The following is a 16,069-nucleotide window of genomic DNA, read 5'->3' as shown; positions in this document are numbered from 1 at the left end:
TGTTGTCAAAGATACTCTCTACTTGACTGTCTTTAACCGAGAGACATGGGCTGATAACACAAGCTCTGTGCTTTAAACGTCACGTCTACGCTTTGTGTGCATATCTAAACACTGAGAGTGTTTCCCGGTGTCCAAATGGCTGCTTACAGCAGCTGCCGTAGTTCCCAGAAGACATGTGAGAAACCTGCTTTAAACAGCCTCAATTTGCTTGCCGAATTCTGTAATTGGGCCGCGTGTGGAATCTTAGATGAGATGGGTTGAGGGGGAAAAAGAGAGCGAGCGAGAGGGGGAAATGAGGAAAGAAAGGAGGCAGAGTGTGACAGAAATATGTCGCCATGGTGAAGAATGCCTGGTCTTTATTGCTTCATCACTGAAAATTCCTAGCTTGTCTAATTTAAATATTGTTACTATAGTTTCTAGGTCAATTAAATGTAAGTGATGTGGTTTATACTTCGCGACCAATTAAATTAATAGGTTATTACAAAAAACGTTATCTTATTTGATTAAGAGACCAAGGCTTCATTATATTTTATAAGCAATTTTCATTAGTTGAGGAATTCTCCTCAAGGCGAGATTAAGCAGTTATTTGCTGGGAAGTCCAAAGACCTGAAATTAAGGTGTTCCAAGCAGTCACACTGCAACATTACTTAAAACCAAAGCCAATTAAACCTACTTAGCAAAGCGTTATGCTTTCTGCCCATGATGATTATAGAGCTTATAGCTCTCCGAAACAATACACCTGTCAGCGTGGATAAAGCCTGGCTACTCAAGCAGAAGAGGGTGAGCCTTTGATAAACGAGGGAACGACTGTTTTATGACCATTTCCCCCTGTACCATTCTTTGTGTTTCTTCAACAAAATTAGCCAAGGGTGGCCACAAAAAATTTCATTTTAATTTCAAGACAATAGTGAACGCAGAGAGCATTAATTATGGGCATATGGACAAAAATGTTGCCCTCCCCGTCCAAAGCTGGTATGCTTTGGTGAGCTGGAAGCTCTGCTGGAGACTCCTTTGTCTGAAATTTCATTCCTCCCATTCATTAAGCAGAAGTTTGTTAACCTTTTGCTGGGTCAAGGTACCCATTTTTCTGCTCTGAACTTTTACTTTTAGGGGGGAAAGGGTCTTCAGGGATTTAGCTCCTGTATTGTCTATGTCAAACATCCCCTGTTGATTTGGTCCCATGGTACCTCTGAAAATAGACAGGCAAGGAACTCAATGTATTGATTGACTTATTAAGTGAAAAACCACATTTGCAACGTGTGCCCTTTTCACGTCCGAGTATTGCTTTTCTGATAGAGTGGATGTTTTCCTTCCTCACTAAACAACGTGTACAAGGATTGAAATCAAATACAGCTGATGACCCCTCAAAAGCTTGGGTCAGGCCTTTAGTAGTAAATAACTGCAGGGGCATACAGATTACCACTCCACATGCTAGTGCAAAACACCAACCATTATATATGTCATTCTAAAGCTGAAACCTAAATACCTATAATCAGAATAATAACAAAAGGGTTGAGGTTGATTTGTTGCTTTGTATTGCCGCTGTCACAGGGTTAGTGGCCTTTCTGCTCGTGGCACGTGCACGCACCCAGGTGAGGCCTCTCAAGTGACGGCCTTTGTAAATTTTCACCTTTCGTCTCTAATTTAAGCACAATGGTGCCGTTTCTCTGAGGGGCTCTCAGAGCGAGCCACAGACCTTTGCTCATTGTGTTTAAAGTGAGATAAGTGAGGGGAGAACGTAGAATAAAGGCATGGCTTATTTTACCTCATTTGTCATTGTTGTGGCTTCCTCTGGCATAAAGACTTGGCCCGTGCTTAGGACAAACGGCAGTTCATTTCCACCTATGTGCCATTTAGTGTTAGACTTTACATTTGTATTATTTCAATAATACAACCAACATGTAATGAAAATTTTAAGATACAGTAAAATTATTGGTAATTGCCCTCAAATTAAAACAAGGTCAATGCCTGTAATATAGGCACATCATTGTCACTGTTGTTCAGTGGAGAGCCACTCATATAGATTTCATCATAGCGTTGTTCTCTGAGATTAATATAAAATCAGCAAATTAAGCCTAACAACAGATTTCTGGTTGACCTTAGTGAAGGACAACCTTCCAGTTGACTAGTCGGGTATGACCGTGGCAGATTCCAGACCTGATGGATACGGCACCGAGTACAGATCCCTGGTGCATGCAGCAGCAAAGTGCTGTGTTCAGGCCAGTGAGTTGGTCCCTAGAGAGCCACCCTCTCCCAATACACAGATTCCTCTTCTAGTCTCTTCTCATTCATTACAGAGGACAGTCCTCCCTCGAAGGCTTCTCTTACAACCACATGAGTCAGATATTTCTTGTGAAAGAAAACTGCCGGCTTGATGACCTCCCAAACATAATATAGATACCGTTATGTCTGACTATTACAAATGCATCATCAATAATCACTGTGATCTTCTGCTCTCTCCAACCCCCTCTTAGGACTACAAGGCATGCCAGGGGATTACCTGTCACACAGTGGCCCAGTGGGTATGGCTATGGGGCAACCAGGCTACAGCGCCTCCCAGATGCCCCACCACCCTGCTCAGTTGCGGCACGGCCCCCCCATGCGTTCCTACATCCCTGGACACCCCCACCACCCAGCGATGTTAATGCACGGAGGACCGCCACACCCTGCCATGCCCATGTCAGCCTCTAGCCCCCCTATGTTCAATCCAGGAGACCCTAACATGGGAGGACAATTCATGGACATCCATGCCCAGTAATTTACTAAAACGGATTCTTTAAATGACTGTGATGGACAGATGAGGAGCTGCGATTGGTTTTTCTGGGGCTTGCAAAGCACCGATTACATACTGACTTGCTACAGAGACTGAGGAGCTTGCATCTTGGCTATAGATTCGGACCAAGAAAGAAGCAGATTTCTGTATACTATGGGACACTTTAAAATGAGGTGCCCTTTGCTTAGACACAAAAAAGAAAGAGAGAGAGAGCAAGAGAGAAAGATTGAATTTATTACTATATCAGCCTCTAACGGGGAGGGATGAGGACATACTGTATACTGTTGTAAAATTGCATTGGACTTTCATAAGAACTGGGAAAAAAGTATTGTAAATGCTATCGTATTGTTCTGCATATTATGCTGTTTCTAATAGATTTTTTTTTTTTTTAAAAGGATGTGAACTTTTTTTCTTTCCACACTATGTGTGTGCCATCTCCATAGACTTTTGGCCTCCTCCATAAATCACTTTGCGTTTAAACGAGAAAAAAAAATATATGTGAATAAATCAATAATTCATTGAATACATGTTTGCCAGGCCAATTTTTTTTTTGTCCTGTGGGAGGGCGGATTTTCCAAGACTCATCGTGGCCTTAGGAAGAAACTGAGTGAAATCCACCTGTCTGAGCCACATCCTCCTGCCTTTCAAGAGGCCTCCATTTTGCATTCCCAATTTATACATAATAATGGAACTGGCCCCGTCACCTTTGGAACCAATGAAAATTATTTTCACTTACCTTTACTGGATGTGTGAGAAGCTGAATGTGAAGAACAAGCGTGTGTGTGTGTGTGTGTGTGTGTGTGTGTGTGTGTGTGTGTGTGTGTGTGTGTGTGTGTGTGTGTGTGTGTGTGTGTGTGTGTGTTTAAAGCCAACCCATCACACTTTCAGAGTTTAAGTTATAAATGGGATTTGGGATTCATGCTTTTGATTAAGCAAACCTGTTTTTTTGGGATATTGGTTTAACTTGTTGCTATCACTTGTTTGAATTTTGAAGAGTTTATGTATACATTGTAAATGAATAAATTTTGTGTAAAAAGAGGGGAACATGAGCTATTTTCATATATTTGAGGATTCCTGGCCTGGTTTGATTTTAGGAGTGTTTCATTTTTTGACACTGTATATAACCTTCAGGTTTTGTCTGGCTGTCACACAAATACTACAAATCCTTTAAAAATGTTGGGCAATTTAATTTCCTTTTTTTGCTTTCAGCTACAAAATAAGAGTGTAGTTTCCCTCAACACTAGATAACCCCCATTAGCTTTAATACTGAAGATTTTCAAAATGGTTCTATTATTCATTAATGTTCATTTTAATTTGATTGGCAGTTTTTTTTTCCTTGTTAATTTTGATAACCACCTTTTGCTTTTCCCACCCTTAGTAAGGAATCCCAAATTAAACTTCTTGATCTAATTCCCCAAACTATTACTGAAATGTTCACATTTGTGCTATGAGCGAGACATAAACCTAGAGCTTATGTTGGTGCTTGAATCAAACTTTATGTTTCTATAAGCCACCTAAATGTTCAGCCAGGGATCATAATTTGAGACTTTTATAGGCTAGGCCTACCGGCTTATCCCATCTAAAATCTTTGGGTCACACTTCAGAGTAATTAAGTTCTGAGAAACACAAATGAACAACAAGATATTATTTTATGCGTTGCATGTCATTTCAAATTGTGTTGTAATTAATTATAATAACACATGAGTTACAAGAACGATGTAATGTAAAAAAATTAACATGGTCTGAACATGAGGCTAGGCCTAAAAATCTTTGGGTCACACCTTTCATTGCAGTGTCCACAGTGTAATTATATTCTGAGTAACCCAAATTAACAGTAAGTTATTATTTTAAGAGTTGCATGTAATTACACATTTTGTTGTAATTAATTAGGCTATAATAACGCATAAGTTACAAGAACACTTTAATGTAAAGTGTGAACATGGTCCGAGGCGCTAATGCACAAGGTGAGTCCAACTTTTTAAAGAAAAGGCAACATATATCACACGTCGTCAAGCAGAATGAAATTGACGACGTTTGTTTAAATACTGCATAATCAACTTTCGTACGTTTGCTAATGTGCAACAAATGTGCGGCCCGTTGGAAGAACCTAGGCTCAAACGGGGGTAGATGAGGTGGAGGGACGGATAAAGGAAGAATTATACCCCGTTTAGCATTAAAATTCATTTAGATAAAATTGCCACAAACACTTAAATGGGCAGATTAGTTCCCCCTCACGCCTTATTTCACTCACTCAATGGCTCCGTCAAGAGCGCTTGAAACGGCATTATCCAGGCGATGGCTGTTTCCAAGCTACCCGCTAAAACCGAGCGCTTAAATAATTCTAAATCAGACACAACTAATCGAAATGTATGTTTACGAAGGATTCGACGAGACTACGTCAGGGAAATGTGCTATAGCCTATTCTTGTGGGAATTCTGAAAAACTTACACAGCTTGGGTGGTGCCAGGTTAAACTACACTCCCATGATAAATCAATAAGTTCCCTTTCTCAAACCCGTCTTTCAGTTTTCTATCGCCATTGTATTTTTATTACCTTCTCTTTGCCGAATGTTTTGCTCTCAAGCAACGCGGAACACAGGCGACGGTTTAATGACACCGCTTCAGCTCCTCAGATTTGAATTCCTCAACCATTCGCCATTCAGTGCTCTGGAGACGCGGGCGGAGATAAATCCCATGTTTGACTGCCATCTTTAGGGGATCTGGAAAACTGTCCTTCAGGGGCATATTTAATATCTTGAAGTTTATCCAGGGATTTCATTATGGACTGAAATAGTAAATTACTAAATAATAAATAAAATAAAAACATTTTTGATAATTTTATGTAAAATTAAAGGAGCTAAGTTTTTGTCACACTTTAGCCTATATGTTTATGTTAACATATTGCTACTACTGAGTAATATTAATGTACAATATTTAACATGAATATTAATAAGCATTATGTAGTCTATGTCATTTAATATTTTTTGGAGCATCCATTTTTTTTATTGTTGTTGGAATTAATTATTTTAATGTGTTGTCTAAAATATGAAGGCTAACAGTAGGCTAATACGTGTAGGATAATAAGCGTAGCGTATAGCTATACTTTATAGGCCTAGTTGCCAACGCACAGCTAAGGCTAAACCGTAGCTATATCAAATATATTATTTTTTAGTAGACCTATCAGACATCATGGCCTACATACAGAACATTAGTTTATAAAGATCAGTTTGCTGTTAATTCTGTTCTGTTCTCACTTACTCACTGGGTAAGCAAGTTTCCTAATGAGCGTTTCGTGACCTTTGCAAATGAACATGATTATTGATTTTCTTCATTTACCCGCAGTCAAAGACATATAAAGACGACGCCTTTTCCATCTGTTGTTTAAGAAGAAAGAAGAAAGCTTTTATCTGGCTCTGACCACATACTGAACTCTGTGAGTAATGACTGAAAGAAATTTGTTCCATAAGCACAGAGGTGCCCAAACAGGACTTTCTGCCTCCCATAAAGAGCAGCATGGGCTGGGCTGTTGCATGTTTCTGTCATCTGTACTCTGTACTCGAGTAGTTTTGCTTCAGTTTCAAAACTTTCACAAAGGGTCATGTGTCTTCGCAGCACGCAGGCCAGTGGCAGTGGCAGATGCAAATGTGGTCCACTCTCCATTCATTGGTCATGTTTGTCCACTGCTCCATGAAAGTGTGTGTGTGTGTGTGTGTGTGTGTGTGTGTGTGTGTGTGTGTGTGTGTGTGTGTGTGTGTGTGTGTGTGTGTGTGTGTGTGTGTGTGTGTGTGTGTGGTGGGGGTGGACTGGTAAACCCCACATTATGGGGACAAATTGTCCCCACGAAATCCTTGTCCTTGTGGGGAAATGTGTTGGTCCACATGAGGAAAACAGCTTATATGTTTTTTTGAAAATGTAATAATGCAGAGAGTTTTCAATGATGGGTAAGTTTAGGGGTCGGTTTAGTGTAAGGGGATAGAATATATACAGTTTGTACAGTATAAAAATGATTATGTCTATTATAAGTCATGAAAACATGAACGTGTGTGTGTGTGTGTGTGTGTGTGTGTGTGTGTGTGTGTGTGTGTGTGTGTGTGTGTGTGTGTGTGTGTGTGTGTGTGTGTGTGTGTGTGTGTGTGTGTGTGTGTGTGTGTGTGTGCGACTTTTTGTATGTTAGTGAGAAATACCTCAGAAACAAAACATAAGCACAATAACATTGTCCCACACTGTATTAATTATTATACAAATGCAAATTAGGCTTAAATAATAATAACAGCTATAATAAAAATTACGACTTATAGCCTACTTATAAATATATATTTATTTAAACCACTGAGGTTATAGCCTAAAACAAATCATCATTTTATTACAAGCACTTGCAATGCAATTGTAATCAATACAATGCAAGAATGAAAGAGTTGTAAAGACCAAGCAACATTTCACGTTGTTCAAGTAAAGTAGCTTTTTAACATTATTTTTACGATATAGTAAATAATGTCACTTTCTTTTTAACTAACCGAATCAAATCATGCTTTTTAGTTTATTGTTTATTTTGAAGGTCTCACAGACGACCAATTTAAAATATACATTTCGGCAATCACACCATAAAGCCCAAACAAATAAACAATAGCCTGAGTAGATGAACAGTCAGGTCGATTTATATAAAATTGCGAGAGCAATAAATAGACAGAATTGTGAGAAAGCGATGTCTGATGTGTCCGTTTGAAATTGCAACTTTGTTTCACTGACGTCTCAAGCGTGTTACCACATAGAATAATGTTATGTGGCAGCTGGTGGACTATAACAGAGAGAAGTCTGGAGAAAAGAGATGGACTGTCCAAAACTGCAGGGCCATTTTGGATGTCATCTGTTTCCTTGGTGACTTCGCCCACCCCTGAAAGCCCCTGGGCTCCAGGATTGTTGGAGAGAAACGCGCTATTTTCTGCACTATCATCTATCACTGTCAGCACGTAATGATTCCCCTCGCAGCTCCTTATTGATGTTTGTAATTGCATTATCTCATAAGGGGGTGATCAATGAAAGCGGGCTGCTTTCGGGGGTCAGAGGATGCAGGATTGCTTTCTTGTCCGTTCAATTCAATAAGCGCTTATTATACAGCTTCGTACTCTACAATTAAAGAAAGAAAATATTTGATACACAGAATAGAAAATAGCTGTTTTGTGTAACCTGGTAAAAACAAACAGTATAAAAATTATGAACAACATTTCGGCACAATTACGAAAAAAATGTAACGTGCGTAAAGAGACATTTTGAATGCAAAAAAAAAAAGCAAAATTAATGTTTGGAATAGAGTTTATGAGGACTGAACGCACGGAAAGCCTGTTTATTGTTTGTGCCAGAACGGACTTGAAGAATATATTTAAAAACACCAAGTGACTTGTGTTTTCCCCCTTCAAAGTGCACTTGATGGTTTAAAGAAACTGAGTCCAAAAATAAAGCACGCAAATTAAGCAATAATGTCGAGTTTGAGCTTCCACAGGGAGAGCTGGTAAACCACGAAGCAAACACATGACGAACAATAGTAGCTTTCCCACTGATAGCAACACATGAAGAGACATGAGGATGAATTATCAATAAGCCTGCATGTACCACAATTAATAATAAAAAAACAAACATAATTATTTTGATGTGTTTTTATTTTATTGTGTGTGTTTATCTTTATATTTTACGCTATAGACATTAGCTTTTTTTTAAGTGTTTTGAATGGCGACAACGCCATGAAAAATATCCATATATTTATTTATTTACTGATGTATAACTTAAGCTCATGGCACAGACGAGCTGCTGACATCGGATAATAATATAGATATTAATGCGACGGCGTGTGACGCGTAGCCTACGTTTGTAAAGTGTCACATCTCTAAATGTGAATGTTGTTACAACACTGTAAAACATATTTTCATTATTTATCACAACTTTTTTTCTTTTGTCAAAGCTCTAAACATTTGACATAGAGCTGACATTTATTATTTCAAAGAACACAACATTTGAAAGCAAGCCTCTTACTTTAAAAAAAAGTTAAACCAACAATCTTTCTTTCTTTTTTTACAGTGTATTATTATTATTATTATTAATAATAATAATTCGTGGGAAATGTGGTATGCTACTTATTTGTCTGTTGGTAATGGCAAAAGTAGGCTAAGGAGCGCTGCTATGTTACAATCGGGGCATCGTGCAACAGAACCGCGTAGTATCTCTGAACCGCTCTCTCACTTTCTCTCTCGATCACTATCAAGGTCACCACGGCTGCAGCTTACGAAGGACAAGAGCCGGCGAAGCAGCCTCGGATGTCAGGGAAAGGTGCGCCAGCCCGGCTCCCATCTTCACCTGCTGAGATCCGATCCAATAATAGCCGTTGTGTGTTAGGCTTTAATGAGAGCTCACCGACCCCCACCTGCCCAAAAGTCTCGATGAATGCCAAAACGCACTCAGCAGCATCATCTCTCCGCTCTCTTTTATGTTATGAGGTATTATGTTTCGCTTACAATAACCACTTATGTTCTCTCTTCGCTTTGATCCCGGGGAGACAGTGAAGTATATGCATCTGCTGTGAGGGGCGAGAGATAAACGCAACACACATTCAAACAGCAAACTAAAAGATCAAGTTATGAGAACTTTTGCACGATTGCGGAAGTGAAGTAGCCTAATATTATTTTATAAATAGAAACATATTTTTCTATAACATTTCAACACAATATATAATTAAAGGTTAGGCTACTGATTCAGCCAGCAAATACAGAAACTCGCATTGAGTTGAAAGCAGCACGTTTTTAAAATAACAATTAACAATTATTATATTTTATTTTCTTAATAAAAACAATATTATGTTATTATTTTATCTCTTACACCGCTTTGTTAGTAAGGTTGTGTTTGTCGCAATACCCTTGAAGCAATTAATCACAATATTCCATTGGAAATAATTATTTAGAGTGTCTTAATATGCAATTGCTATATGCAAATCAACAAATCTGTGAAGATAAATCATCTAATGAAGACAAAATTCCTATTATTAATTTCATTTTAAGTCGGTTTGAATGCAGAGATCTCTTGAGAGAAACTTTGATACAGTATTAAATCCCTGTGTGTCACGTGACTGAAACCGAAGGTGAAAAGGTCACGACTACTTTAGGTAAATATGTGAGCTGCAAGTTGAGACAAGGCAGAGAGTCACAAATTCCACTCGCATAGCAGAAGAGTGATAAACCTCTGACCCGAGGCCAGTGGCCTCCTCATTTATTTATTTTCGGAGGCTGTAATTCGGTCTATGGGAACGTGTCTTTTTGATGTGCCAGTTTTGCTGCAAGAATCTGATGGACAACGAGCCAAGAATGACCAAAAACCGATACATCAAAAAGAACCATTCAATATTACATTACTGAATTACAGTAGTCTATTATAATAGCCAGTTTTCAGTTTGAATAGGCTACCCTATAGGCTACATAATGGTAACACTCGATAATTAATCAGTGGATTGACATATCGGTGAATGAAAGATTAATAATAACAATATTACTACACTGCTACACTTCCATTAATTATAACTATTTAAAAAAATAACCTATTGAAGACCCTTCATTTTTATAAACACTTTAAAAAATGTTCAAGGAAAAAAAAATGCATAGAGACTTTTTGAGAAATTAGAAGTGTATACTTATTAGTCTCGTTGATTTTTATATAACCGACTTTTTATTCAAAAGTCAAAATATCTGATATAAAAAAATTACATAATACATAAAATAAAAATTATGATCATACACAGTTATGAGGGTCTATCCTTGCAGATATCATTACCTGTTTTATAAACAAATTTGTCACTTGAAAATATAATGGCTTCTTGCATGTTGGTCAAGAAATAATAATAATAATGCAAGCAGTGAAGCATAAGATTATATAGGCATACCCTAAAATTGTCCCAGCAGGCATTGAGTTTTTGTCTTGACGCGTTGGTCTGCTTTTCTTTGTGCTCTGGGCTGATTCTCTAATGCTGTAAATGAAACAGTTGTTTATTCACACATCAAGCTCCGTTTTAAGACAACCATTTCCTAATGATGAATTAAATCCGGTAGCGATTTCAAAGTAACACCCAGAGTGTATCTGTGCCTTACAGCGCGCATAATTATCAGCCACACATCCGTGGCGGGTTAAAAATGTCAGCAAGAAGCTCTCTCACCTTGTCAGTTTTCCCGAAGTTGCGTGTTTTCACGTTCCCACCCTGAAGTAGTGCGTGAATCAGACGCCAATATACTTTGTTATTGTTGTTGCAGTGAAGAAGCGCGCGCAAACCCACAGGATGGTCTCAGAAAATGTATTCGCACTGTTCATTAAGTAAATCTAATTATAAGTTTTTGGTATGCTGCTGTTTTTTTTTACTTTTAATCAACGGGAGTCATTTTCACACTTTATCACACTTGTAAACACCGTGCAAGCGCGGATAAACTATTATTTAGATAGAATGCAAATTCCTCAAGGGTGAAATAGACAGTGATATATTCAAGACACGCATAAAACAATCATGGACGGTTATATTTCTTTGTGCAGCTTCCTATCATTAACATGCAATAGGCTGCATAATCGCGTTATAAGTTATTATCGTTAGTAGAGCAGACTTTTTAGCGTGATTGACAGCTCATTATAACAGATTTTTGCAGAGGCATCACATAAAATAGATTATCCTGCTGGCTCATTCATGCATCCTTTTGAAAATCTTTATAGTTATCCAATTATTCGTCTGTTTTGTTTTCTTTTCAGTCATCTCTCACTGTAAGCTTACTGCTTCAGTACGAATATTTTGCTTTATTAACGCTTTGCAATGTCTGCTTGTGAATCGGGCGTTAGAGCATGTGACAGGCCGCAAGTTTATACCAGTAGGACTGTTTATTTTACACAAGCATTTTAAGGCGCACCCATTCAGGCAACGCAGGGATGGGCACTTGGCTGGATTACCATCTTAGCTGCCATGGTGTCACGATGCCAAAATACTACAACAACTGGGAAAGTATTTACCCAAATCAAAAATATGCACACTTTTGGGGCTCTTGAAGTAACCTGCTTGCATGTCTTTGTATTACATGTAGAGAAAAGGGACCCGGTTACAGTAATGGAAGCTTTCAGAGGTCTTAATCCTGAACCCAAAGCCACGCTTTCTGCTGTGTAGTTTATGGACCATAGACAGTTTATAAAGAGCAATGTAGTCTATCAGACTGGCTGACTGCCTCTGCACAAGAGATTCAGTCAGAAAGAGTGCTGTGGAGGTTTTCAGGTAACAGTGGGGAGCCCATCGGCTACTTACCCTAAACCAAACATTAAAGCAAGTGGAAGAGCCTCTTCTACCTCTTTAAACTGAAAAGCAGAGGAGAACATGATAAATGGACGACGAGACATGCTGTATTGTTGTTCTGCTCCTGTGCTGTTGTATTTGTATTCGACAGAATTAAATCGTACCATTGTTAGAATTAATGGTACTCATTTCTAGAATTAAGTAATTAATTCATATAATGTATTTATGGCAATTTTTTTTCCCCGGCGCGGTACCACTTTATTTCACAGTCATGTTCCACGTGTACATAATAATATAGTAATAAATCAATTATGACAACATATGTTTTTACATTGCTTTAACTCATCAAAATGTTAAGCAGCTGTTTTTATAAGTTGTACAATATTCAACTAATTTTTAAGTCAGTTTGATGCATTTTAAGTTGAAATGACTTAAACATCCAACACTGTAAAAAAATGTTGGTTTAACTTAAAAAAGCAAGTTACCTTGTTGCCTTAAAAATTTGAGTTCGTTGTAATTAAAAATTTTAGTTAATACAATGAAGAAGAATGGTTTAATAATCAGAAACTCAAAATAGTATGTTATCTTCACACATTAGTTTTGAAGTTGATTTGACAAAAGATAAAAAGTTGTGACAACAAATCATACAAATATTTTTTTTACAGTGAAGTTTTTTGTACTAAAAATTTAAGCCAGCAACTTTTTTTACAGTGTATAATAACTGGGTAATACCCAGTAGTACTAATAAAAGTACTACTTATAAGTACACTGTAAGTACAGTGTAAAATAAAGTTACACTTTATTTTAAGGTGTCATTGTTACAGTGTAGTTATATATTTAAGTACTGAGTAATATTAAGCTTCTACATGTACTTACTATAGGGTTAGGGTGGGATTAGGATTTGGTTGAGGGTTAGTTGCATGATATGCATCATTTATTGTTATTACTATGGTATGTACATGTAACATATATGTAACAAGGACACTAAAATAAAGTGTTACCGAAAGTTGTATTTTTTTCTAGTTTTTACAAAGCTATGGTTTTCCCGGATCTCAAATCCCCTGTAATTCTCAGCTTGACGTAATATTATTTCCCACTCCACGGTAATTTAACGTCTATACCTGTGGCAATATGTTGAAAGACCAATGAAGGATTAACTGAAGTGTGAGTAAGAGACAAAGTCATTGACGCGTGAGAAACAGAACGCCCAAATATTTGAGCTGACTCCAAGATGTGCCACCTCCATTCCTGCAACTGTTTATGTATGAGATAAATCCCTCTCCACTTAGATGTAGAGGAAACAAATCCATCTGATAAGGGACCCCTTTGCCCCGACCCCTCACACTTTGCTTTGGACGAGGATACACATTTAGCATAAAAGCTTTTAGTGCACCGTGCCACAGTTGAGGCAGGCTATTGTTAGGCTTTGTGATGGATTAGCCTGAGAATGTTAGTGTTACACGCTATAACATTTTTGAATTATTAGGGTTTGTATAAGCAGGGTCATCGGCACTAAATGGGATGTCAATGGGTAAAACACAACGCGAAGATAAATAATAAGCGTTTTAAATGAGTAACCTGAGCTGCACCTCCGCAGATCCGGGATAAAAGCATTATTTGAACTGAAGGGTGTTGGCTAAAGGGTTAAGAGGACAGGCAAAGCGCTCTAATGCCGCCAGGTGTTTCTGACTCCATTTCACATCCATCAGAGTCGTGTTTTATTTTAGTTCAATCCGGTACATCTTTGTTCTAGACTTATGTGGCGCTCTGATGTTGTATTAAACTTACTTTCTCTTCCCTTACTACACGTTATCGTTCATCTTCATCGGTTTCACCTGTGTTTCAGTGAGTTATGCTAATTTCCTTTCCATGATAAAAGGAAACCAATATTTCTACAGTTTTAGTATGATGTCATGAGCATTTCAGGCCAGTGCTCTAAAGTCTTTGTGGTGTAGGTTTACTTTTTCATTATGGAAAAAAATACAGGTTCAGAAGCCTATTAAAGGGATAGTTCACCCAAAAATGAAAATAAGCACTCACCCTCAAATCATGTGTATGTGACATTCTTCTTTCAGACGAATACAATCGGAGTTATATAAAAAAATGTCCTGGCTCTTCCAAGCTTTATAATGGCAGTGAATGGGCGTTTTTATTTTGAAGTCCATAAAAGTGCATCTATCCATGATAAAAGTGCTCCACACTGCTCTGATGGGTTAATAAAGGCCTTCTGAAGCAAAGGGATGCGTTTGTGTGAGAAAAATATTCATATTTAAAACTTTATAAAGTAAAACGATAGCTTCCGGCCAAACGAACATACAGATTCGACTTAAGTCTAAGTGCAACTTATGCAAGTAATGCAACGTACTGCTGATATTTACGTACTACGCTACTTCTGACGTCATGAGTTGTGTAAGTTGCACTTTAGGCGTAAGTAGACTGCATATGGCCGTTTGGCCGGAAGCTAGAATTTTACTTTAACACGTTAAATATGACGATTTTTCTTACACAAACGCATCACTTTGCTTCAGAAGGCCTTTATTAAAGGTGAACTATGCAGGCTTTTTACCTTAACTGAACAGCTTCGGAGTCATTGAATGGTTATATTACTTTTTTCGGGTTGAATGGTGGTTGTCTCGCACCCCCCTAACTCCTGTCAGCGGAAAAACCACCCTTGCAACTTTGGGGCGACGGGCCGCTGGCCGGCGCGTCAGGAAGCATTGCGTGATATCAGGTCTCGCGATGTAACAAATTGCTTTACGGCAAAAACAAATCAGCTAAAATTATGTCATTTTTGCGCTCCCTCACGCTGTTGGAACGTATGAAGAAGATGTTGTAAAGAATGTCCCGTCTGCTTTGATGTCGTTGATCTACTAGCCTCTGGTATCTGAGAGTCGCCAATGAGTTTTTCGACAGTGTTGTCAAATATCTATTCCGAAGCTGTAGGGGGAGCTCTATAGGGGGAGCTCTATAGAGAAACCTGCAAGCAAAAAGCGAGAATACAGCGAAGAAATTCCCGAAGCTGCGCATAGCCCTTCTTTAACCCCCCCCGGAGCAGTGTGGATTACTTTTATGATGGATAGATGCACTTTTATGGACTTCAAAACAGTCTGTATTCGTCTGAAAAAATAATGTCATATACACCGAGGATGACTTGAGTAAATCATGGGCTAATTAACATTTTTGGGTGAACTATCCCTTTAAGTACCATTTTAAGAAATGTGACTAGACGAATGCCACATTTTAGCCTTAGGCAAAAGTATTTCGAATATTTCGAAAAGAAAATGCTGATGCAAAATTGCCTTCTCTCTCCCGTTCTCTCGTTGTGATGGGATAGTCCATTCCCACTCTCGGGACAACAGACCTTGATTTTTCACTTACAGCAGCAGTTCAGTTTACCGATGAATTGTAGCTGGGTGCTAAACTGCGTCCGGGCCGCAGTCAATGTTTATGTCTACCAATCAACTGCAGTGTGCTTATGTTATATGGTATTATGGACACAGCAACCTTAAAACATGCCAGGCGTATTCAGAGGGGTAGATTTATGACATGCTGAATTTCAGGAGCTCGCTGGAGATGTATGTGTGAGAGCGTGTTTGTTTTTTCTGTGAAGAAAACCTCTATTGTTTATTCTACATGTGCCTACAGATGATGGAGATTCTTATCTTGTATAGGTTTTAGGCTTATATATTCTCATGAATGCATCTGTCCGTCGCTCACTCACGTCAAAAGTCTTATTCTTTGATTTAAAATAAAATCAATGTTTATGATTAAACGCTCTAGTGAAATTGAGGCATGTTGAAAATCTGATTGCAAGCTCACGATGCATTTGCAATATACTATATGAATAATGGAATTATTAAAAGATTGTTTTGTGAAATAATCAAAAGAATTAATACATCAGGAGCACAGACCAAGAGAGAGATTCAATGAAAGATGAAAACGAAAGAAATCATTAACAACCAGGGAGAATATGCTTGATAAATGCAAGATATACAGTAAATC

General features: G+C 38.2%; 1 protein-coding gene across 9 annotated transcripts in view; it reads left to right on the top strand.

Moving 5' to 3' along the window:
- The window catches only part of meis1b (Meis homeobox 1 b), a 256,446-nt gene extending 253,150 nt beyond the window's left edge, over positions 1-3,296 (top strand). For all 9 annotated transcript variants that reach the window (XR_013800192.1, XR_013800193.1, XM_079635085.1 and 6 more), the window contains one exon: positions 2,475-3,296. Coding sequence is in view for 5 of the 9 variants with exons in the window: in XM_079635085.1 (XP_079491211.1) it covers positions 2,475-2,758 (284 nt within the window). In the remaining 4 variants the exon portion in view is untranslated. The remainder of the gene's footprint in view (positions 1-2,474) is intronic.
- Positions 3,297-16,069: the final 12,773 nt, after the last annotated feature.

The sequence above is a fragment of the Phoxinus phoxinus genome (assembly GCF_949152265.1).
Source record: "Phoxinus phoxinus genome assembly, chromosome: 14".
NCBI classification, from domain to species: domain Eukaryota; kingdom Metazoa; phylum Chordata; class Actinopteri; order Cypriniformes; family Leuciscidae; genus Phoxinus; species Phoxinus phoxinus.
Note: the sequence above shows the minus strand (reverse complement) of the source record. Positions and strands in the feature narration are given on the sequence as shown.